General features: G+C 41.7%; 1 protein-coding gene across 1 annotated transcript in view; it reads right to left on the minus strand.

Annotated features, from left to right (window-relative positions):
• Positions 1-22,493, minus strand: part of kcnh2b (potassium voltage-gated channel, subfamily H (eag-related), member 2b) — a 314,750-nt gene extending 292,257 nt beyond the window's left edge. The window contains exon 1 of the mRNA XM_084048974.1: positions 21,659-22,493. Within this exon, the coding sequence (XP_083905100.1) occupies positions 21,659-21,734 (76 nt within the window). The 5' untranslated portion in view covers positions 21,735-22,493. The remainder of the gene's footprint in view (positions 1-21,658) is intronic.
• Between the last annotated feature and the right edge of the window lie 2,825 nt (positions 22,494-25,318).

Raw genomic sequence — 25,318 nt, forward strand, 5'->3', positions numbered from 1 at the left:
ATTGTGAGGTCTTGTGCTTGATTGATGACGTCATCTGAGAGTTAATCAGAAGAGTTTTCACCAAACTCCTCAAGTGCAGGGAGATCCAGACACATGCTGGCCTTGAACCATGCCTTCTTCCCAGTGAAGAAGGGATAGCTGGTGGTATCTCTGCCACTTAAACTATGGATAAAGGGCAGGGCACGACACCGTGCGAGCCCCAGTGCTGATACCATTTGATGGATAGGAAGGTATGAATTTTGCTCTGTTCTCACCCACAGCTCTGGAAGGCATCTGAGATGGGTTGCTTTATAGTAAAGGCACATGATGATGATGTCTGTGTCATTGGCATGGATGACAACTCTGTCAACTTTGTCATTCTGGACACTGTACAGGGTGTGGAGTATTATTCTTGTATCAGCCTCCTGTTGTGTGGATTCTAGTGCAGGGACATCTTCAATAGACCCCTCCTTGATCACCACACTCATTGTCTCTTCTTTAAACCCCCCACCCAGGTAAAGATGTGTTGGACCAAGGGCCGACTTAAGTTTCTCATTTTCACACCATTCGTCACAGAGGAAACTCAATAGGTTTGCCTTGTTAGCTGACACAGCAAAAAACTCCCGAGGATCTGGAGCTGTGTAATGCATACTGACTTCATATTCTTTGGAAGGTTTTGGTTGAGCATATCTGTGTTCTTGCTCAGCTGTCTTAAGACTAGGTCCACTGTACCGGTCACAACAGAAGTGAATGATCTCTGTGCCAGCAGGCACATCATTCAACAGCAGACGTTGGTATCGTTCAGCGATTGTTCCAAATGCTTCACCTTTCAGGAACGACCAATGGCGTATGGCATACATGGCATCAATAACTACTGCTGTTTTTCTGTCTTCTGTAGGCAGGTCAGGGATGCATGCAACTTTGGTCTCCTCTTTCAGGACCTTCACAAGGCTTGCCTTGGTACCTGTTCTCATCCTGCCATCTTCCTGGAAGAGGGAAGGGGGGGGAAGTCACTCCACTCGTGGTTGCCTATAAAGTCAACAAGGTTGAGTTCTCCACCACTGGCTATGATTTGGGTCATGCGCAGGAGGGCAGTAATTTCATTGCTCTTGCCAGGTGCTGAGGTTTTCCCCTTCGATTCTTTGGATTTTGTGTTTTGAGTATGGAAAGTGTTATGCTTCACTATGCTTGTCTTCTTCTGATCACTGGACAGTGATTCACACAGTGCCTTCAGACCCAGTTTGTTCACACTCATCAAGTCGTCCTTGACTGTGGAATCAGCACACTGTCCTGTAGATATGTTGATCATGGATGATGTGCTCACTGTAAATGGGTTAGTCTCCACTGCTGCCATGACCTTGACTACCATCTCTGCATCCCGGGTTACACGACTCTGACCAGACTCATGGTGTGGGTTGGAGGAGTGGAGGTGGAGCATAGACATGAGCTCTGCAGAGACAGCTGCAGTGAGTGTTTTTGTGTAGACCCATTTTGTCCGGGCAGCAGGGCTGAGTGTAATGCCATCCAGACCGCTTGCTTCCTTGGCATCAGCATTATAGGTCTGCTCCAGTAGCATGTCAAAAGCAACACTGTTGTGGCTGCCATCTGCTCGTCTGCCAACAAATACACCTGCCATCAGTGCTTCATGTACCTCTGAAGCTGTTTCTGGTAGTTTCTTCATCTCAGCCAAATACAGAGGTAAAGATTGCTGCCCGTACTTGTAGTGGCCTGCTGCAGTGAGGTAGGGTAGCATTCTTGCTGATTCACAGAGATGTCCTGTCCAGTCACCTTCCCGATCGTAGTAGATAAACCTTTGGAGAATATCTGACATCTCCAGGAAGGTTGCCCAGAGGACTGCAGTTGGTTGCCCATTCAATGATTCCTGAAAAAGCAGCAGCTGCTCTCCTAGGACTGCCATCTCTGGACGCCTCACCTGTATAGCAATGCAGTCCCCCTTGCATCTACCGAGCCAGCCTGGCCTGTGTCAATGAACAAGGCAATATCATGCAGCTGTATCAAAGGCTGACAGAAAAACTGTTCCTGTGCAAAGAAGGAAATTCCATGCTACTTAGGAGGCCGTTGCCAGGGACTGGAGACACGATGCAGCAGGATCAGTGCAACACGTGACAACAGTGACGGTGAATAGCATTGTACCATAGTATCATTGGCTTTAGAAGCAGGCAAGACAGCACCATAGAGGTCAAAATGAACCTTTTGTAGGCAACCTCAAATCCGCTTTTACTCTGTTTGTCACTAAGTAGTCTATATTTTGTTATGTTACTTGAATGCATACCACTATGTTAATTTGTATAGCCCTAAAGTTGAAGTTTTTGGCAAGTCCTGGAGTGTGCATGTGTCTGTTTTTTATTGTAGTTAGTTTATTAAAATGATACATAAGATACATTGTGGCCTTTTTCTCAGGTTTTTCACTGCAATCATCCCCACAACTATAGATAGAATCTGAGCAAAAATGTAATACCATACATTATTTATGACTGCAGCCATATTGACAACATAGAAATGAAAGCTCAAACTGGCCAAATGTGTTCATATTGCTTAAAAAGCAGACTTTTTGCCATAACAGTTAGCTGTCACTGTAAAGGTCATAGTAAAACTCATTTTCGGGTGGCGTCCATCTTGGAAATATGCAAAGTAAAGGTCCAGACACACCTAATCATAAAAATAAGTATTCCATTGAGTTTCTCATGCTCTGAAACCATGAAATAGACACCAAGTTTGCATTTCTAGCCCATCTGGTTCAAAAGTTATCGCCAAAGCTATTTTCTGATAGGGGCCAATATTGAGGCGGCCATATTGGATTTCCAGCAAAAAATTTACCGGGTTGTCCATATAGGTTGTGATCCTACTGGGTCATAGATATTATTTCTGGTGGCCAACCTTTGATGGCAGGGCAAATGCAGCACACCCCCCTTTGCCCCCTGGGTAGAATAGCATCCACCTACTATTAAAGTATTACTAATGCTCACTATCATTTATTCAAGTTGTACGAGGAAAATGAATTATTCTATGGAATAATTGTCAACTCACTTTATAAATATGGGCAACAGCAGCACATAAACAACTGTATTACTAGATACAAACGAGTTAAGTAAAATAAATAAAACAAATGTATTAATACAAAATCAAAGCATCTAAATCCCAGAGGTTCGTTTTCATTAGCCTGGCCTATTGACTTATTAATATTATTAGTGAATTAGCAAGTGGTAAAAAAGATAGGGAGGGCCACACAGATTGACTTAAAGTGACTTGTGACTGTCGGGGGTTAGGGGGTGCACACACAGTAAATAGTTAAAAACTTAACATCTAGCGAATGTTGCACTGAATGATCCAGTTAGAAACTGTTTACCGAGGAAGGGCGATTCCCAATTTATTTCACACATGATTCATACTGATGGCACACAACGTGCTAATACAGGAAACAGGTTTATTTGCAGGCAATCTGGGAACTGGGTAAAAACTAATTATTTCTTTCCCCCTTTGTTTTTGCCTCTGCGGGCCCACCTCCTATGCTGTGTCGAAACAGGAACTTGGTTTGGCTCCTCCCCTTTCTTAGTCCACTTCCTCCCGGGTGCTTCAGTGTTTATTCTTACTAACACCACCACTACATGTTTAGGGCAGTGGTGATGACAGATACCGGCACTAGCAGAATCGGTCTTGAGAGATTAATTTGCAGGAAACGCTCAAAATCAGAAATTCTATATTAAAATATATAAGGGTAAAACACCTAACAAAAGCATAAATTGTCTGTGTTAACTTAGCCCTGTTCTGGTTGCTTGGCTTTGCAAAACTTCCACACATAATTCACCTGATAAGACATTGCTGTCACTGCATTTCTCACACTCTCCTCATTAGAGATGTTAGCTGGACAGTCTGTTCACTACACAGAACTGTTCACTGCTGAAATTTGGCATAATTATGTGACAGTTTCAGTAATACCTTGAAGGGGAGGGACATGCTGTTCCATTTTGACAGCCCAAGAATATGAATTGCTTGTAAAATAGCATTTTATAGCAGTTTCCAAACTGTGTACCACATCTCACTCCTGTACATAATCACGACCAAACTAAGGCACATTTGTTCAGACTGCACGCCACCATTTTTTTTGCTGTTCAGACTTTCTACAACCAATCTGATTCCAATATGGATAGAAATTGGATTTGGGCTGCCACTGTGAACATAGCCTAATTGCCTGATTTGTTTAGTTCCAGCTTCAATTGCTGCTGGTCAACAATGCAGCAGCAAATTGGCTACTGGTTGTGTGACACTTCCTTGACTAGATCATAAAGGTTAGTGGTCCGGAATGTATTTATTTTGCTTGCTTATTAGCTTTGGCCACTTTAGTGAAACTGTCTGTTATCGCTGTCAACAGGTACTGTAAAATGTTGATTTATGACTGTGTGAGGCATAAAGATAATACTCGCAACACTATCGTGTTAACTGTCCAGTACAAGCATATGGATATAGGCCAGGTGCATTTATAAATGATTAATGACAATAGTAATACTACAAATGAGAGCAGGTTCATAGGGCAACTGATGTTGTGCACGAGTTGGGAATCAATCTTTTCAGGGCACTTTTCAGAACGTACACACAAAGCTGCCCCTCCACAGTCGTTAAGAGTGATAATCCCATAATCATTGCAATCCTTAATGGACCGTTTCGCTCTGAAGTGTCTACGGCTAAAAGTGTGTACAGTGTCTACCGCTGCCTTAACGAGGTTATGCAGATGTATGCAAATGAGCTCTAATCCCCTGGACACGGGGGACTACAGGGTCTGTAAGACTGGTTAGCTGTCCTTTTCCTACGGCATGACCAGTCACAAATGAATGAACATGAAGGCAGAGAGAGACCAAGACAGAGAGAGAGAGACAAGAGAGGCTGGAGATGAGGTTTTAGCAATGCAGAGGAGAGGTTTGATGAATGGGAGGACGAAAGAGAAAGGGCAGCTGCTGGAAGATAAAGGACAGACAGATAGAGGTACAGACGGAGCGCTGAGAGGAGGAGGCTGAAGTCAAACAGGGAGCTCCTGAGAGGGTCATAGTCAGCAATATTTTGACCTTATACCATATTTTCTACTTTGGATGGATTTCAAATTGCACACAATTCCAACAGCCGTGCGGTGCCTAAGGGCAATGGCGAATGTTGGGCCCTAACTTCTTTATCAAATGGTTTTATTTATTCACAAAGACAATGAGAAAATATAGCTGCAAGCAGCAATTAGCGGTTTCGAGAATAATGGCAGACTGGCAGACTGTGACAAGAGTGGCAGACTGGCAGACTGGCAGACTTTGACAGAGTGGCAGACTGGCAGACTTTGACAGAGTGGCAGACTGGCAGAGTGGCAGACTGTGACAGTGTGGCAGACTGGCAGACTGGCAGACTGTGACAGACTGTGGCAGACTGGCAGACTGGCAGACAGACAGACTGTGGCAGACTGGCAGACTGGCAGACAGACAGACAGACAGTGACAGAGTGGCAGACTGGCAGACTGTGACAGACTGGCAGACTGGCAGACTGTGACAGAGTGGCAGACAGACAAACAGACAGACTGTGACAGAGTGGCAGAGTGGCAGACTGGCAGACAGACAGACAGACAGACAGACAGACAGACAGACAGTGACAGAGTGGCAGACTGGCAGACTGGCAGACAGACTGTGGCAGACTGTGGCAGACTGGCAGACTGGCAGACAGACAGACAGTGACAGAGTGGCAGACTGGCAGACAGACAGACAGACAGACAGACTGTGACAGAGTGGCAGACTGGCAGACAGACAGACAGACAGTGACAGAGTGGCAGACTGGCAGACAGACAGACAGACAGACAGTGACAGAGTGGCAGACAGGCAGACAGACAGACAGACTGTGACAGAGTGACAGAGTGGCAGACTGGCAGACTGGCAGACAGACAGACAGACAGACAGACAGACAGACAGACAGACAGTGACAGAGTGGCAGACTGGCAGACAGACAGACAGTGACAGAGTGGCAGACAGGCAGACAGACAGACTGTGACAGAGAGAGAGAGAGAGAGAGAGAGAGAGAGAGAGAGAGAGAGAGAGAGAGAGAGAGAGAGAGAGAGAGAGAGAGAGAGAGAGAGCAAAGTGCACATGTCTGAATTAACAGGGTCATGTTTTGCATAATGCAATTTAAATGTAAACTGTGACAAGTGGGGTTTGAGCCGTGGACCTTTGGCACATGAGACTAACACTGTATTGATCAAGCTATTCAATCCACAGCCTTGGTCAGTGAGAAGGGAGAATCCAACAAAACAAAACAAAACAAAAGAGGGAATGAAGTACATCATACATTGAAAACAACTACTCTCAATAAGCGTTTCATTTAACAATTGCATGTTTATCCCTTTCACGCATAACGGTCACTACAGTGGACAACTATTAAAATGTCATTTTCTATTATAAGAATAGGTTTTGATGTCAGAGTTGCATACTAGCCTATACAGGGGACGCTAGAGCATCACCTCAATACTGCCATCCAGTGGCCAGGTGTTTTAACTGCAACATAATTTTTTCAACATCCAAGATGGCTGACAAAAATGTAAACAAGCCCAACAGCTCAGGAATATCTATCTGTTCCTTCTAAAGTAGGAGACCCCTGCAGGTAAAAAAAATATTTTTACATCAAGTAACATCTAATAAGCACTATAGTTGTGAAAAATTCCAAGTATTGATTTTATATTGGGAGGAAATTATGATTGATCATCTGTCCACTAAATTGGACTGCATGCATCACTGGCTCTATTTCAACTACAATTCATACTTTTGCTGCCACAGTTTGCTCTTGAAAATGCTTCATCTGCAGTAACCTTTTTGGATATAAATCAATGTATTCATGTTATTAGAAAGTAACCTGCATTGTTTGTATAAAGAATTATATTTTGTGCATATTTTTTTTACATTATGTGAGTACATTTGTGTCTATTTTTTTTCTATATTTTGTAGAGGTCATGTGCAGCTCATTATAGACCTGGCCTACAGGATAGTGGAGTAACTATTATATGACTGAAGTGAGGATGATGCTAGTGGCCAGTGGTGATCAATGGCTGCCAGAAAAAGAAGGATAAGCAAATATGATTAGCAGTGACAGTGAAGCTGAATGATGATGATAATACAAATACTACTACTACTACTACTAATAATAATAATAATAATAATAACCTATTTGAACCTACAAGGGAAATTCAGTTTTGACCCAAGTGGTCAGACTTGAGCAAAAACCTAACTGTGTGATGGGTGATATGGTTGATTGAAGTAGTCTCACCTGGCCTGAGTCAAACTAATTGGACTCACAGTGCCTAACTCTGAGTCCAATTAGTCCCATTAGTTTGACTCAGGCCAGGTCAGACTACTTCAACAAGCCATCCCCCATCCCACACAAACAAAAACAATCCCCATGGAGCTATTTGAAATTATTGCAGTTGTAATAAAAACTGTTGCAGTAGGTTATCAGCAGTCATTACTGTTGGATCACATAACATGTTGCCTATCCAATCATTTTGGCGTATAATCCTTTTTGCTAAAATGCACAGAGAAAGAAATATTATTTTGTGTGTGTGTGTGTGTGTGTGTGTGTGTGTGTGTGTGTGTGTGTGTGTGTGTGTGTGTGTGTGTGTGTGTGTGTGTGTGTGTGTGTGTGTGTGTGTGTGTGTGTTTATTTTTTGCATCATCAGGCTATTATTGTGGGTAGCCTACTTGTGTTGTTGTGGAGTGGAGCTCTTGCTATAACAAAGTATAGGCCTATAGTAGTGTCATTACTGTAACCTGGTATCTGGAATGTGACCCTGTTGCTGCAGGGTAAACTATATAGGTAGCTTATTTAGTATAATAGATTTCTTAGCCCCCCACCCAAAATCACCACCAGCCGCCACCATTATTTTGATGAACATTTTCTACAAAAATAACAGAGGTCATTGTGAGTAACTCTCCCAACACTCTCTTTCAGATGTATTTCAGTAATAAAGTCTCTTCAGTTTTACTGACCTATATCCTGTACTATATCGCTTCACCAAGTCCATCTTGTATGAACATTGTGAAACACATTGCAGTGTCCAATGCACCCCTGAGACCAGGTTTGCCCCTGGAAACCACTGGCCCCAGCAAACAGACACAAAACAATGCAAACAGATGCCATGATGTTGCATGCACAAGAACATTCAAGTACATCTGCATAAAATGCTTGCAGGCTTTGTGCCCTAGGTGCTTAGTCAATTTAGTTTGACTCAGGCCAGGTGCGACTATTTCAATCTAGCCTGGACTAGTCTGGCCATGCCAGGCTAACTTCAATCAGCCATCAGCCATCACACTAGACTGGTTTTCACTAGACAGTAAGCACTCATGTTGGTGTTCAATTTAGAGTTATTTTGGTTTTCACTTGACAGTAGAAGCACTATTATTTATGCGTTTTGTGTTTGTTGAGCCAAGGAGTCAAGAGAAAGTTAATAAATAGTATTAGAATATGTTAGAAATGTGAAAAATGTTGTTTTACAGCATTACAAATATATTTGATTTGATATTATTAGATTTTTATCATTTTATTCATTGGTTCTATTTTATCCTTATTCTTTTCAGTTAAAAACACAAACGCATGCTGTCCTCCTGAGTGGACAGATCAATAACTCCTTAAAAAATTATTGTTTTAAAAAAAATAAAGTGCAGTTGTTATATTTATGTCTAAAGACACATAAAAACACTTAGTAACATTTTTTTTTCTCAGGTTATCATACTTCATGCGTGACTGATACAGTCATGTTGTGTGTAATGCAATTGAGTTGAGGTCTGCATGAGGTGAGATTTGAACCGGCGACGCTCTGGTATCAAGGCAGATGATTAAGCCATTGGGCCAACAGACCCGAACTGATGAAAAGGGAGTTCACACACATGACACACTTTCACGCAAATTGCTCAGAAATACTGGATTTAAATGTTTTTCAAACTGCTCAAAATTGCAGACAATCTAAGGGCGGAGTTTACTGGTTAACAATTGCACATGCATTCATTGATACAGTCATGTTGTGTGCAATGCAATTATAATGAATTCTACATGACGTGGGATTCGAACCAGGAACCCTGTGGTTTCAAGGCAGATGATTAAGCCATTGGGCCAACAGACCTGTACTAGTGAAAAGGGAGTTCACACACATGACACACTTTCACGCAAATTGCTCAGAAATCCTTGGTTTAAATGTTTTTCAAACTGCTCAATATATTTCGGAATGGAAACTAGTGGAAAATAGTCGATCTACAAGCTCACAACGCGTTGCTATCTAAAAAGGTGTGAGATTGTAGATCGGCTATTTTCACAAGAAAGTATGTCATACATAAAAAAAAACTACTCTCAAAAGCATTTCGTGTTATTGTCTAAACATTGCACTTGTCTGAATTAACAGGGTCATGTTTTGTACAATGCAATTTAAATGTGAACTGTAATAAGTGGGATTCGAACCAGGGACCTTCGGTACATGAGACTCACACTCTACTGGTGGAGCTATCCAATACACAGCCTTAGACAGTGAAAAGGGAGAATCCAACAAAACAAAACAAAAGCGCGAATGAAGTACGTCATACATTGAAAATAACTACTTTCAAGTATGCATTTCTCGTCATCTTTAACAATTGCACATGTATTCATTGATATAGTCATGTTGTGTGCAATGCAATTATAATTAAGTCTACCTGAGGTGGGATTCGAACCGGCTACCCTATGGTTTCAAGGCAGATGATTAAGCGATCAAGCTATTGAACGAACACACCTGAACCTGTGAAAAAGGGCCTCAAACATGTATTTGACACAGTTTCATGCAAATTGCTCAGAAATCCTGGATTTAAATGTTTTTCAAACTGCTCAAAAATGCAGACAATCTAAGGGCAGAGCTTACTGGTCAAAGTGATACATGTGTTCCTCATGAGTCAAGGCACATGTGTAAGCAGGTTTAACGGCTGTCGGCCAAACGAGGCATGACTTTTGCCTGTTTAAAGTTTGCATTTTCAAAAAATTGCTATAGCGCCCCCCTTTGACCAATTGGAGTAAGATTGGTTTCAGTGATACTTGGAAGGACCCTCTACAATATTGCAAAGTGTCAAACAAATGTGAGTCTGCATGTATGTGTTAGGGGCAGATGAATAATTTAAAAAAAGCTGCAATTTTCATTGGCTTATAAAAGCTTAACGTTTTCACTTATGGAAAATCCGCTTGGTTACGTCTGTCGGCATTGGTCCAAAGTTCATGTGTATACAGTTTCGTACAGATTGCTCATAAATCCCAGGAGGAGTAGGCTTTTTACTGCTTTTTACTGCTTTTCATATTATTCGAAATGGTGGGAGATCTAAAGGTCAGAGGTCAAAAGTCAAACAGTGAAAGTTGTTAGGCATGAGGAGACGCATGTGTGTATCAAAGTTTCATGGCTGTAGGTCGAACAGGGCATGAGCTGTACCTGTTCAAAGTTGGCATTTTCAATTGAGTGCTACAGCGCCACCCTTTGGCCAATGGTTGTGAGTTTCGGGTTTTCGCCGTTTGGCATAGCCCTCTACCATATTGCCGAATTTCATAAGAAGTGACCAGGCGGTTAGGCCAGAACTGGCAAAACCGGCGGAAGATCATGAACTCTTACAGATGTAATAAGGCTTCGAGCCTATTGGCCTCGAAACCTTAAATAGAATTTGATCAAAAACTTCAAGTTAAAAGATTAAAATGATTAGAATTACTGTCAATAAGAAACTCCCCTGGCCAACAAAGTGTTTTTCAAAATGGGGTCCAGGGACCCCCAGGGCTCCTTAGGGGGTCCACATGGGCCCCCCTGCTAAATGAGTTTAGTGTTCACTGTATTTCAATTCACAATACAAAAATGATTATTCTAACGATATTTTTCAATAGTAAAATAATGAATGTACTGTATTGTACATTCATTACATTCTGTATTGTACAAAGTTGACAATTTAAATGAAAACAGATTTTCATATCAGGGGATTATGTATAGCATAATAAAAGTAAATTCTTTAGTCTGTGACATGAACATTTTATTTTACCAACCCATCTGCAGCCACGATTGGTGGCAGAGTTTCCATATTTGTCATGGTGAGTTAATTAAAGGGGCTACACCATGAATTTAAAAAATATATATTATATATAAATATTGCCCCCTAATACGTTTTAAACAGGTTGTAAGCCTAAAAAACATCCAGATATTTTTTCTCACAATCTGACTGTCTGTCATTCCAAGCTTTTTCAGCTGCAATACCAAAACGTCCTATTGGGCAGGGGGGAGCTACTGAGCAATTCTGTCTGGCCATCGTCAATGCAAAACCATTCTGAAATGGCCTGTTCAGACACGCCCATTCAGGAAATCCATGAAATGAGCATGAATGACTGAATGTTAAAAAAAAATATTTTTTGGGGTACAAGAGACACTGGGGAGCCCAAAAAATACTAAAAACCTAAAAAAAAATGAAATTCATGGTGTAGCCCCTTTAAGTAGCAAGGTCACTCATGATGACAGTTCAGCGTGCAATGGCAATTTAGCTGCGCTTATTGGTCAGCTGCAGCAAGCTGACCAATCACCACAAGCTTTTCACCCTCTCTGTCCATATATCACTCCCCTCACTCAAACAAAGGCTGGGTAAGTGATAAATATTTATAAATTATATAATATTCTTATACATAATACGCCTGCCGTCAGTTGGATAAGCTAGGGCAGGGATAAAGGTCTGGGAAATAATCTATGGCAGTGGTGTCAAACTTATATTGGTTCACACGCCGGACTGGAAAATATACGTCATGCAGGTCGTGCACCCGCGAACACACGTGTTACTTAGGAAGAAGATTGTTTTAGCAAGCATTACTTTTATGATCAGTATTAAGTTAGTGTTAAGGTCCTTACACACCGGGAGTGTTTATTTATTGTGATGAATTCACATTAATTCATTTAAACTGCTTTTTTGACTTGACAACATCCACAAATGATGTGAACCATTTGCAACACATTGTTGCATCATGGTTTTATTTGTCATGCTACCGGGGTGTAAGGATCTTCGGGCTACAACAAAGTTGTGATCTAACTTGATGGCTGTTTTATTAGCTCCACGCTGACCATTAACAAACCATTTGAAATCGAACTGTATACCAGACACATGCTGTATGTACAACTAATAAAACAAATTGTTCATGTAGGCTACACAATTGCACATAAGAAGCACATACAGCTCTTGTGCACAGCCCTCATCGGGTGCATGGTTGCGACAAGTAACAGAACAAACAGAAACACAGACACTCATGGATCCATCATTTTCTATTTAGGACCCAAAATCCTCCCACGGGTCTGATTGGACCCCTTCCCAGTCCACCAGTTTGACACCCCTGATCAGTATGCCTATTGTTGAGGCTTAATATAACACAAATATTCTGCTTTACCATGCATCCGTTGGCTACATAGATAAAACATGACTGGAGGCATTTTACACGCAGAAAGATATACATCTTATCATGCATCATGTTTGTTTTCTTGCATCTTGTTACTCTTCCTGTCTTTTTGCTCCATGACAGTAACAGTAGGGTCTCTCTCATCTACTGTAGCATAAAGCAGAGGAACACAAGACAGAGAAATGGTGTTCCTGTGGCTTATAACAGTAGGGTATCTCTCATCTACTGTAGCATAAAGCAGAGGAACACAAGAGAAATGGTGTTCCTGTGGCTTATAGTGTGTGAGCTGTGTTCATGCACACCACCTCATCTCATTCTTTTAATCGCACCAGGCAGAGATGCAGGTGTTTGATGCTGTAGTCTTTGGGGTTCACATTTTTGAAACGGCATCCACAATTAAAGCCAGTGATGGAGAGTGAGATAGCTCTCAATGGAGCTCATCTCTTCCTCAATGTATAACCTCAAACATAAGCTCTGATTTTAAACACTAAATATTCCAAGCAAAGTTCCAAGTACTTTGTTATAGTACATCAGTGGTTTTGGGGAGAATCTATACTTTACTTTTCACTTCATTTAGAAAATGAATGATACTTTTATTCCACTAATTAACATAACGCCTTGTTACTCACTACAAAATGAAATATGAATTTGTCAAGTCTCATCTGATTAAGCGGACTGCATATTTGCATGAGAACAATCGGCAAAACCGGCTCATCAAGAACAAGTTGAAGGCGGCATATGCATCTCCCATAAGGCCATGCGGCGAAGCCATTTGCATATTCGCCAGTCTCTGGAAACACAAGCACGACACCATGAACGCCTCGTCCAACACTGGTGAATCATTTTACATATATTTGCATCTTTCAGGTATAAGCCTCCCTTCTCATAAGACCCTTCTCTTTTATAATTGTATCAGTCCAGTACATCGTCATTAGAACGTTCAGTTCACAATATTTCTACTTGCATAATTATGAGAGATCTTTCACCTGAAAGATCAAATCAGTTAAAAAAGCTCAGAGAGAAAAAATAAATCTGTCTTCTTTGTTTCTTTGTATGAAAAGCACTTTGAACTTTTATTTTTCATACTTTGAGGGGCATGAAAAGGTCTAGGCTGATTTTACAGTTTTTTTACAATCAAGACAGACTGCATAGGCTGAAATCACACAAATCAGTGATTTATGTGATGTAAGCTACGTAACTGCAGCAAATCAAATTATTGGGTGTGGTAGATTTAGATTGACATTTTGGACTACTGTTGCACACACATTGGCATATCCATGGCTCCCGGGGCTGGGCACACACAAATCTAACACACATTATTAATGTTATTGGATGTTATTACATTTCTTCTTTATTTAGATAGGTCAGCGTAGCGATACAGGAAACAGGGAGCTAGACAGTAGTGACACACAACCAATGGTCCAGCCGGCACGGGACTCAAACTGGGGACTCGCTGTCATGAATCAGAGCCTATGTGGTACACGCCCTCCACTCGGCTAACGGGTCACCCACCCACTAGCCTGCAGTTGTTAACCCGTACAGGTTAACAAACTACAAAATGAGCCCATTGTTTCATGCCCATTTAAGTACTTTTATCACCAGATACTTTTGAGTGAGCTACGACAAGTGATATTCTTATCAGTGACTGTAACTCTTACTGTCAAGTTCAAGTATTTTATACACCACTGTTTCCAAGAGAATGCACTTCAAAGGGACAGCTCATCGTTGACACGATCAAACAAAGAAATGGCCTGATTATACTGCATTATCTGGTATAAAGTTAATCATGATGAAATTACACTGCTTTTCATTCCCAAGATGATTTCCCCCTTCATGTACATTACATGTGCTCTTATCTGATGTTTCATCTTTAAGAAACATGTTTCTGCATAACAAATTATAACGGAAAAACGGTTGGTGCGGATATTTAAATTGGATAATATAATTATTGCGGTTGGATAACGGGCGGATAATTAATTTGTACATGCGGATTCGGGTGACGTGAGAGGCCATCCGCGCATCTCTTATAACCTTCTGACTATAATAAAACTCTGACAATTTAAGTGAAATTTGACTGAGTGCTCAAGATGCTGCACCTCCTGGTCAGCTGTACTCCACTTAACATAATGTGAGTCTCTGCAAAGAAATCGAACACTTTAAAGGATCGAACACGAACACAGACAGACGAACACACACATGAACGCGCACGCACGCACGCACGCACACACACACACACACACACACACACACACACACACACACACACACACACACACACACACACACACACACACACACACACACACACACACACACACACACACACACACACACACACACACACACACACACACACACACACACAGTGCAATGTTGCCCTGTTGCCCTGTTCGACACGTGCCCGTTTGAGATGAGCAGGCAATTAGGCATGGAAGAACAAGAGGCATATGCTCAAGGCCAAACACAAGGGGAAGGAGAGAGAGAGAGAGTGAACACTGAACAGGTTGTCAAATTAGACAAAGAACAGAGGGGGAGAGCCAGGGAATTGTGTTTATAAGTTCCAAGAGTGTGGCGAGAGAAAAAGAAACCGTCTAAGTGAAGTGAATTCACACCATTATAGTGCGATCTTTAGCCACAATTACTCCTGACATTAGTACCAGATGATCAGTGTTGCACTGTTTGCACCCTCCATGTAAAACAGAGGAAAAACGATGCCAACCCCCTTGGAATAGTCCCTATGCTGTATCCTGACCGGTACCGCATACTGTACTACCTCCCAATAATGTCATCAGTGTCTTGCAGAAATCCTCATACCGTATGTCTAGTTTTCCCTAACATGTATGTTTGAAGTTGTCTCCCATCTGCAAATACATTGGTTGCTGCGACTATTCTCATCCACTGAATATTTCACTATTTACACACATTTTGGCATGGTTTCTAAAGAACTCTTAAAAGGTATAGCTAGCAGGATGTTCTAAACCATTCCCTGTTTAAGTGATGCAGAACAGCAAGCATTTTGTCATCATTATTCCTGCTCTGCATAGCAGACGTTTGAAAACAAAATCACTGGCAAGGCATGACTAAAAGGAGATAAATCTAAAAGGCTTAACTAAGCAATCGAGAACCCTCAAGTGGCTTTGTTAGGAAAGATGCATGCATGCATAAATCTATGCCAGCCTGGTGCATATTCTCCTTTCACATCTACAACAAGTACTCATAATACTTTACAAATAAGCATAATACATAATGATAACTTAAAAACTCAAGTATTATAAGGTCAAGTATCATAATCCATCCAAATTGCTTTGCCTTTGTCTTGCAACCTTTCTTTGTTGTTACTTGATGTCTTTTGTTGCTACAATGCTGAGGAAGCTAAATTCTACTTTGTGTAGCCTGCCTGTATACGAAACGTAACAAATAAAATCTTTAATCTTACAATTTCAAAGGAGATCTTGCGAAGGCAGCTGAAATATGTGGGAGGATTTAAGGTACCACGGCACGTACTCATATTGCATCAATGATATACTCACACTCAGCCCCCACCTTTTCATTAATAACCAACTTCTGTTTGCACCAAGTGGCATATCGAGCACAAGTGATTGATAGTGATTGATCAGTCCCAGTGTATATTGGTGAAGGTAAAGCATATTCACTATAGTTAGCTAGGGTCATAGCTGAGAAGTTATTCCCTAATCTGTGATGTCGCACTGATGTACAGTGCAAAAAGCAGAGCAGGAAGAGCTGGAGACACTCAGACCTGTGAAGTTCAATTTTTACAATAACACCGGGGCTTTGCGATACCGATATGTATAAAGTCCACATAAGTTATTTTTCTTGCCTTGCAAAGGAATTCATTTTCTCGAACGTTTAAAGTTTAGGAAGACTTTGTTCTTTTTGAATCCACAAAATATTTCCCATTTCCTGTCAGTGGAATAGCTCTAGGGCAGCAGTAGTAGGCCTGCTACTACATGGTACAGAACAAGTCTTGGTTTTCAGTATCTTTGTTTTGAGAGACTTGGTACCGTAACATCCATGGAAAAAACTAGTTACGTTTGTCCATCCAAATATGTCAATCTATCTCAGTTTCTTCCACACAGACTCAGAGACAACTTTCAGTTCAAGCAGATGTCTGAGTTACACCATACATTTGTAAACATGACAACATAGACCGTGCACCTATGTGTGCACACAGTTAAGTTGTGGTTTGTTTTGAAAGTTATGTAACCACTGTTACTACAGTGCCAAGTTTACATACATTATAGCCAACTCTAAGTGACCACATGGTTAAATCTTACACTGACTTCACATATGCACGGTTCATATGCAGGGTTAAGTTGTGTTTCAATTTCAAAACAGATTTGTTTCGAAGTTTATGTAACTACTGTTCCTACAATGTGAAGATTCACCACACGATTCCAGATTCTGAAGTGGGCTGAAGTGTGGCGCAGTAAAGCACTATATTCTTATAGTAATCATTGCTATATAGCGTTTGTTCAGTAATTCCCATCTCTCCAGCTCTTTAACAGAAAATACATTTTCAGGTAGAAATGCATTTTCTGTTTAATAAAGAGCTAGAGAGACATGGACACTCCTGTTACTGAACAAACACTCTATAGCAATGAGTACTATCAGAATATAGAGCTATTTAACACTTATTTTAACCAAAGAAAATCACTTACCCTAACTTTAAGTTAGGAAGTAGAAGGCAAAAAACAGCTACGACGACGTTGTTGCAAATAAGGACAGAATAGTAATAAGTGGAGATATAATTAAAGATGCCAAAACTTCCTGTCAAACAAAAAATACTACGTGATTACATCAGTCATGAATAATCACTGAATCATGATTTCATCACCCGTGTGATTCCCTTAGCTCAATGTTCTTCCACATGCCGCATATTCTCATTATGGGGCTGCCATTGGTTGAGGCACAACCAGCCAAAGTTTTACTATGAAATTTCAAATTTCGCAATGAAGTTTGCAAAAAAGCCATTGCAGCTGGACTTTAAGTTGCTCCAGTCCTGTATAGTACACTACACATATAGTACATAATGCAAAGGAAAAAGGAAACAGTCAGAGAATTGAGAGCATAACATAATAAAACACAACTTGGCCTTGACAAGTATGTGTTTGAGATACAGCAGAGACACTATACAGAATCTATAATGAATGTACTACAGGAGACCGTCGCAAATCAACCCATACAACACACCAAATGTTTTCCATTGAAGGTTACCCTACTGACTTACCGACCATCAAGAATGTCCTGACCGAGTCTCTCCACCACAGTACATTATACATAATATCAATACAGAACAGCCTTGATCTCTCATAAAACAGCTTCTAGTATACACTTCTATATTTAATTTAATAAGTATTTGTAAATGACAGTGGGACTGTGGTTATTATTGATCCCCATAGCAGACAGTGTTGGTGTCTGATCAACAGTTAAAATACAGATTTTGTACCAATGTGGAATTCTGGTTTTAAATGGCGAGCTCAGAGCTGGATTCAGCATGGTCAGAACAGTAATGGGTTTCATTGTCATTAATAATTAACAATTTCTGATTTATTTTAGTCAACATAAAAATAAATCCTCCCATCACATACAGTAGCCCCATGTCTCTCTCTCATGCTCTCCAACAGTACCTAAATCAGACATTTTTAGCTCTATGCTGCCCCTAGCGTCTATCCGTAGGTATAGCAACTTAGAGAGGCGAAAGAGTCAACCACTGAGTGACAACTGTATGATTGACAAAAAAATAGACTATTCTGCGTAAATTTCAGACAAATAGTTCAACACTTGTACATTGACTTAAAACATTGCTTGGTCGTTTGGTTGACTGGTTGGTTCAATTGGTTGGTTTACTTTATTTGTCATTGCACATGTGGACTTGTATAGAAATTTGGATGGCTCTGATACAGGCAACAAGAACAGACAAGACAACGCACAAATAAACCCCAAACTTTCCAATTCTCCTTTTAATTATTATCGTAGTAAAACATTCAACAATCTTGCATTGGTTGATGGTTGAATGTTTAACTAGGACAATAACTTTTGGATTATTTGTGCCTTCTTGTTGCCTGTAGCAGATACAGGCAACAACAGACGACAACGCACAAATAGTTCAAAAACTAAATGAAATAATACATTAAAAAAATCTCCCATCAAGGCAAGAATAAGCTAATGTCAGAGGGAGAAGAATACATTAGGACTGCCCTGCAGACATTGTGAGGAAGATCACACTAAACAGATAACATGAGAGGTTTGGGGTCAGGTTTCAGTAATCTGGAGCAGTGTTTTGTCCAGACACAAAAGGTAGGTCGCAACGCGGATGAAATGGTTTATAAAGTTATTCTGAGGACTTAAGTGTCATTACTGGTGGCCAATGTCAGCCTAATGCCACATAACATTTATATTCTCTAGTCTAGCCATTTAAAAGGTGTGACAAAGCATGGTATTGTATGGTTAGCTGTATAAAAACATGGCACATTCAGCCATATTTGCATGACCATAAGACTAAAAATGCTTCCAATTTATCTAGTAGCCTACTGAAGCCTTTCAGTATGTAGTAGAATTACCCAACAGGCTCAACCCTTCTACAATTACTACAACATTGACATTCATAGTAGGATTACTGTCAATTATTCACCTTTGATATAAATTATTCACAATCAATGTTTTGCTGTTGACTCTCCTGTCAACAGCTCAGTGGACAGATGTACTTTCAGTACTTGCCCTTTAGAACCCTTGGCAAGCATATGGGGTGCTCTTGTTAAGTCTGTGACCATTGTTATGGGTTTGCAGTATACTGGTTTAACTAGCAATTCTCTAGGTAACTGACAACAAGAATGTTAACTAAAATAATTTAGCATTAGCAACAATCCAAAAGGCTGCAAATTGCAATGAAGTAACAACTCTTGGCAGATGCACATCATCTGTATATCCACAAAAGAAGAGGTGATATTTTCCATGCAATACCACCATACGAAAGTACAAAATAGGGCTTAAGTGGTCTCACACACACACACACACACACACACACACACACACACACACACACACACACACACACACACACACACACACACACACACACACACACACACACACACACACACACACACACACACACAGTAGAGGAATGGGGGAAATGTGACACTGTATTTGAACCTAACCAAACCAACCAACCAACATGACACTGTATTTAAGCTGTGATGACCTCATGATGTTGTCATGACTCTTATCCACTTGAACACCATGTGTCCCTATACTGGGCACTCCATTAGGCCCATTACAATTACATAATGGCAATTATTTAAACTAAATCACAATTATTTTCTTTTGCACGATTGTACTGTACAACCCATGGTTCAAGTTATAGGCCAAAACGCAAAGCTGAGTGATATTGTGCCAGTGCGCCGATGTGTCTTCCTTGCCCTACTGGAAGTGAGCATGCGAAGTTTGATGCATATCGGTCCAGCGGTATCCGACATCACCACAGCTTGATCGACACATGGACACAGTGACGAAAACATAATCTCCGGCCTGTCAGCCTGGCAGAGATAATAAGTTCAAGAAGGGACCCAATGGCATCCAGTATCATTGCATCACTGGTGCCAGCTATAAAGGACCATCAGCAAGCTTGTGCCAAATCCAATATATTATAGGCTAAAATAAATACATTGAAATCAGTGTTCACAAAATAAATGCAAAATAAAGATAGACTAATCAAAAGCTACAGGCCAAAACATATTTGAATTCTGCTCTTTCAGTTTCAACCATCATTGCACTATAAAAAGGTGCATGTGGTGCCAATTGGCACCTGCACTAAAATGTGCACCATTTGGCCTCCCAGGAGGCCTCCTAGCTCACATCAGCACCGGTCATGATGACGCATCTGAAGTCTAGGTACACATCACCTCCAGATAAGGAGATGGAAACAAAATTGTGGATGATTTGCATCAAAGATAACACTGCAGAATATAATACATGTCTATACCAAAGGCTATCTATTTTGAAATGCTGAAAGGCAGCCGCATGAGCCTTGATGGGGGTTATGAACATTTTATTATTAGTTTTAGTAGATCGGAGGTTATTCAACTGTGGTCCTAGAGTGGCTGTGAATGAAATACATTTCATGTATTCCAGATACATGCGTAGGCTATATCTGGAATACATAATGTAATATCACAGCCAGTCTAGGGCTAATTCAACTACAATTTCCCTCCCTCGAAGCAGAGCTGGAAAACTATCTTTTTACTCTCTTTGCATTTCATTGATGTTTTACATGGAAAGCAACTTGTTGTCACATTAACTTAATGCATGGGCCTCCACTTATATAAGCTGTAAACCTTCTAGCAGGCCACCGTTTTAATCTAAATCAGGAGGATATAATTATCAGGGTCAGGATAGGAGAGACTTAATCTTAAAACAGATTTTTTTTTGCCCCCTTTTTTAAAATCTAATGTTAACTAGCCCATATTGAAGCCTTGTCGACCTGCTGTAATTTCTACGGTGGCTTACTATCCAGTCAACTGACAAAATGAAATAATCCATCTCCCCCCAAGTTGGAACTCTGAAATCCAACTGATCAGAACAAATAAGTCAAGTAGCCTTAAGTCATGCTGTGCTCCTGTAAAGGGTCCCCAAACTGTGGTCTTAAAGGCATTCAAAGCACTGTACACGGTTTAATTGTAAACAAATAATAGTTGTAAACAAAATAATGCTTATCATTGCAAGTAGCCTATTACATAATCAGAGAACATCATGGTTAGGCTTATTACAGTAAGTGTGTGTACCCATTTATCAGCTTCAATTTTATATTGTTCTAGTTCCAATTATGTCTGCTCATTTCTTTGTGTCATCACTTCCAATTTCACTTGTTTATCCTGCATGACTCTGAGTGCTCTCTCCTGATTGGATACAATTGGTATCCCGAACTGAAAATGTAATTTATGTTTATTAAAGAGCTGGAGAGACAGGGAGACCCCTGTTACTGAACAAACACTCTATAGCAATAATTACTATCACAATATAGACTAGACTAGAGCTACTTAACACTTATTTTAACAAAGGAATATCACTTAGGCTACCCTACTTTTACTTTTAATAAGACTAGATCGTCCTGTTAGCACTGATTGACCTGTTTGGAAACATCAATTAGGCCTTGGTCTAACTAAGTAAAAGTTAGTAGTCATCATGCAAAAAAAGAAGTCATTCATCTTACTTTGACTGTCGAATTTCCTTATGATGGTGTCCAGGAAGGTGTTCTGTGGAGCCACGTGCCCCCTCCGGACCGGCATGGTTGCTGCTGTAAACCTTTTAACTTTATTATAGTAAAATAGTGTCACACAGCGTTAGTGCGTTGAAAGTCCCCTGTCTGAAGCGCACGGCGTTTACTGTGCTCTCCAAGATATATAAATCTCCCAATAGCCTCTACTCCTCGACCAAAGTTTGTCCAACTTGGCCGGGGGGCGTGGGGGGGGGGGGGGGGGGGGGGGTAGAGAGAGAGGGGAAGGGAGAATAACTGGCGGGAGGAGGGTTCTAGAAAACAGGCGCACAGCCTTTTAACACAGGGGGTTCAAATGGACAGTTTCCAGTTTCCAGGATGATAAGCCGGCAGGGAAAGAGCCCGTGTCTAGTTACTATACGTCCCCGCGGGGCCTGTCAGAATAATGTGCGGACACTAGTCCCTGCGAAGCTCCAGGAGAAGACCATACAGACAGCAGCTCACACTACTTCTTCTTCTTCTCATCCCCGCACAAGAAGAGTCCGCTCCGGGGAGGGGGAGTGAGGAGCCAGCCTGCCGGCGACGAGCCTCGTTCCAAGAGCCATAGTATAGTTGCGCGTTTATTCTTTAATCTGTCTTGTTTTGTTTTTTTTACTGCCTCTCTCGTTCCACCTTTCTTTCTCCCCCTCTGTCCTGCAGCACACAGCAGAAAAACTGCAACAGCACTAAACTAAACAGTGGAAACGCAGAAGTGGAAAGTAAAACGTCTGAGGTGGATGGTGAGATGCGCTCTCTCTGGTTCCCTCGCAGGCAGCACTCTGCGGGTGTCTCTCTCTCCCTCTCTCTCCTCACTGTGGTCTGGTCTGCTGCTCTCTCTCTCACCGGCGCCGCTCAGCCACTATGTCAGCATTAACCCTTTCCTCCACTGCTGGTCACAACTAAAACACGAAAAGGATTACAAAGTGGACATAAAGCGCAACGTCAGCATCCGCCAGTCTCCACCATCCATCACCACTGATAGAAACCTAATTTAATGATATAGACCTGATTTTTAAGTTGATTTTGAAATGGTTAAAAAAGGGAGTAGGACCAGATAAGCATAATAGGCAGGGGTGCACATAACTGGTGCGCAGGTGCGCATGCGCACCCAAAATAAAAAATGCGCACCACATCAGGCGACGCGAGGCGCTTTTGCGCACCAACAGCTGGGACAGATATTTCCAAGCTTTTATTTTTTAGCAAAACTAAAAAATAAAAGGCTGGAGATCGAGGCTAGGAATTTACTTCCTGAAGCCACACTCACACAATCACTCTAAAGCACCCGTCGGCCCCATGTACAGCGTCGTCTCGCATCGCCTCGCATTGCCTGCCAGCAGCGGCTGTTAGAGGCACTCGTCACCGATGATGAACGCACCGTAATGGCGCAAAATATGCCGTGAACGTCCCAATCTGGCGGATAAAATCAGCGCAGCAGCACAGGGCACCAACCTTGGAGGCTTTATCTAACTGCGTGAGAAAAAAAAACGGCGAAAATCGGCGGAATTTAGAAGCTGAGCGTCCTTTTTTTCTCGCCTCCCCCCCCCCCCCCGTTGACAAAACTGTCCGGTGGGCACCGTGCTGAACCCCCCCCCCCCCCCCCCCCCCCCGTTGACAAAACTGTCCGGGCTTAACCCCCCCCCCCCCCCCCCGTTGACAAAACGGGACGGGCGCCATGCGCACCAAGTCACATGTCCAGGTGCTCTTCTGCGTACCAGACCTAAAAAGTTATGTGCACCCCTGATAATAGGCTTAATTCCTACTCCTTTTCGAACAATTACTGTAATTGTATTGGAATTTATGATTATTATTAGTGTGCATTATTATGCATTATTGTTTTAATGCATTACTGTGTTATTTTTGTATTTTATTTATTGCTAATGTTCGAAATAAACATTCATCCATCACCACTAGACCGTTGGACAAGTAGTTCTAATCAGACTGGCGTGTCATTTACCAGGCTGATAACCTGCAGTCAGACAGGAACACGTTGGGAACAATAGACTAAAACTAGACAAAAGCGGATCAGGCGCTGCTGCTGTAACCCATAGAGTTAACCGCTGATTTGATACGAGAGCCACCTGCTGCGAGCAGCAGCTGCAGGTGATTGCGGTCTAACGCTCATGAGTCAAAGGAGGGAAAACTGATCCTCCTAAATGGTTCCTGCTAAAGCCAGACAGACGCAAACAATATGTTCTAGTTCAATACCATATCATTACCGAAAATATACTGCGCTGCTGAAATTGCCACGCCTCCCTTAATGTGAAAACTCACCTTTTCAAGCCATAAAGCTGCGTAGGGTTTAAGAAAAGGAGGGCATTCTTTAGTGGCGCTTTGTTTCTTCAGGGTAGGATGAGGATTCACCCAGCCCAGCTACACACCAAACAACTACGTCACCGGGCTGTACAGAGCGGCGCGTGCGGGGTTCCCCTCTCTTCGTCACGGGCGGCGGCACAAAGGGCGCTCCTTTTTTTGCACAAGATTTGTCGCCGCCTGCCTGCCTGTCAGGTGGAAACCTTGTATGTCCAAAAAATAAGGCTACTTTTCAGAACCTCTGTTTCCAATGGATCTAATGTACTTATTTGGTCCTCCTACGTTTCATTGGTTGAATATTTATGTATGAATAAATAGATAAAAAAAACACAACCACTTTCACTTTCGCCTTCAAAATTCCTCCAAAGATAGTGAAAATAGCACATCTACAAGCTCACAATGTTTCACGGTGCAATGCCTTGTGAGCTTGTATATCCGCTATTTTCATTACATTTGCGTGTCACTTTTGTACGAAGAAGTAGCCTAGGCTAGGGCATTAATTTACGAAAGAAAACAAGTTGAAATATGGAGATACGAGCTTTCTGTCAGACAGCGACGCCATGCAGTGTCTGACACGCCAACAAAATGCTTCCTTTTTGGGTAGGTCTACTTTTAATGTATTATGGCAACATTCACATCTGTTTCAAGGTTTTAAATGACACATGGATTCTTTTATTTGCCATTTTGGCTGATAGCCAGCCAGGCCTAGGCTACTGGCTGATGCAACACATTACCCATCCAAAGCGTTTCACACAGATCGTGTATAGATTTTTTTGTGTCAACGATGATCAACGACCCTTGACATAAACATCAGAAATAACTAGGCCATCTCTCAATGGTCGATACATATCATTCTCACCCTTTGCAGTGGGTGCACAGTGTGCAAGGCTAGCCTGTTAAATCATTTTGAACCATATATTCATTTATTTATCGGTAGCGCTGGAAGAGAAACTGTTAACGTGCATGTGATGTGAGGCGCCCTGGTCTGCCTTCCTCCTCCTCAACTCCCTTATTTAGTCAGGAAAAGAGAGGAGAGGAGTGGGAGGGAGGAGAGGCAGGCAGACACAAGGCTGTCAGGGGACTGCCCTTCCTTTGATAACTCCCAGCCTGACTCCCAGCTCTCTCTGTCTCTCTCTCACCCACCCACACTGTGTGTGTGTGTGTGTGTGTGTGTGTGTGTGTGTGTGTGTGTGTGTGTGTGTGTGTGTGTGTGTGTGTGTGTGTGTGTGTGTGTGTGCAAAATCCTAACATGTTTCCCCGGCTCATTATCAGCTTGCCCGTTGCATTGATTGATTGATTGATTGAATA

This window comes from Gymnoscopelus microlampas (assembly GCF_963454915.1).
Source record: "Gymnoscopelus microlampas genome assembly, chromosome: 22".
NCBI classification, from domain to species: domain Eukaryota; kingdom Metazoa; phylum Chordata; class Actinopteri; order Myctophiformes; family Myctophidae; genus Gymnoscopelus; species Gymnoscopelus microlampas.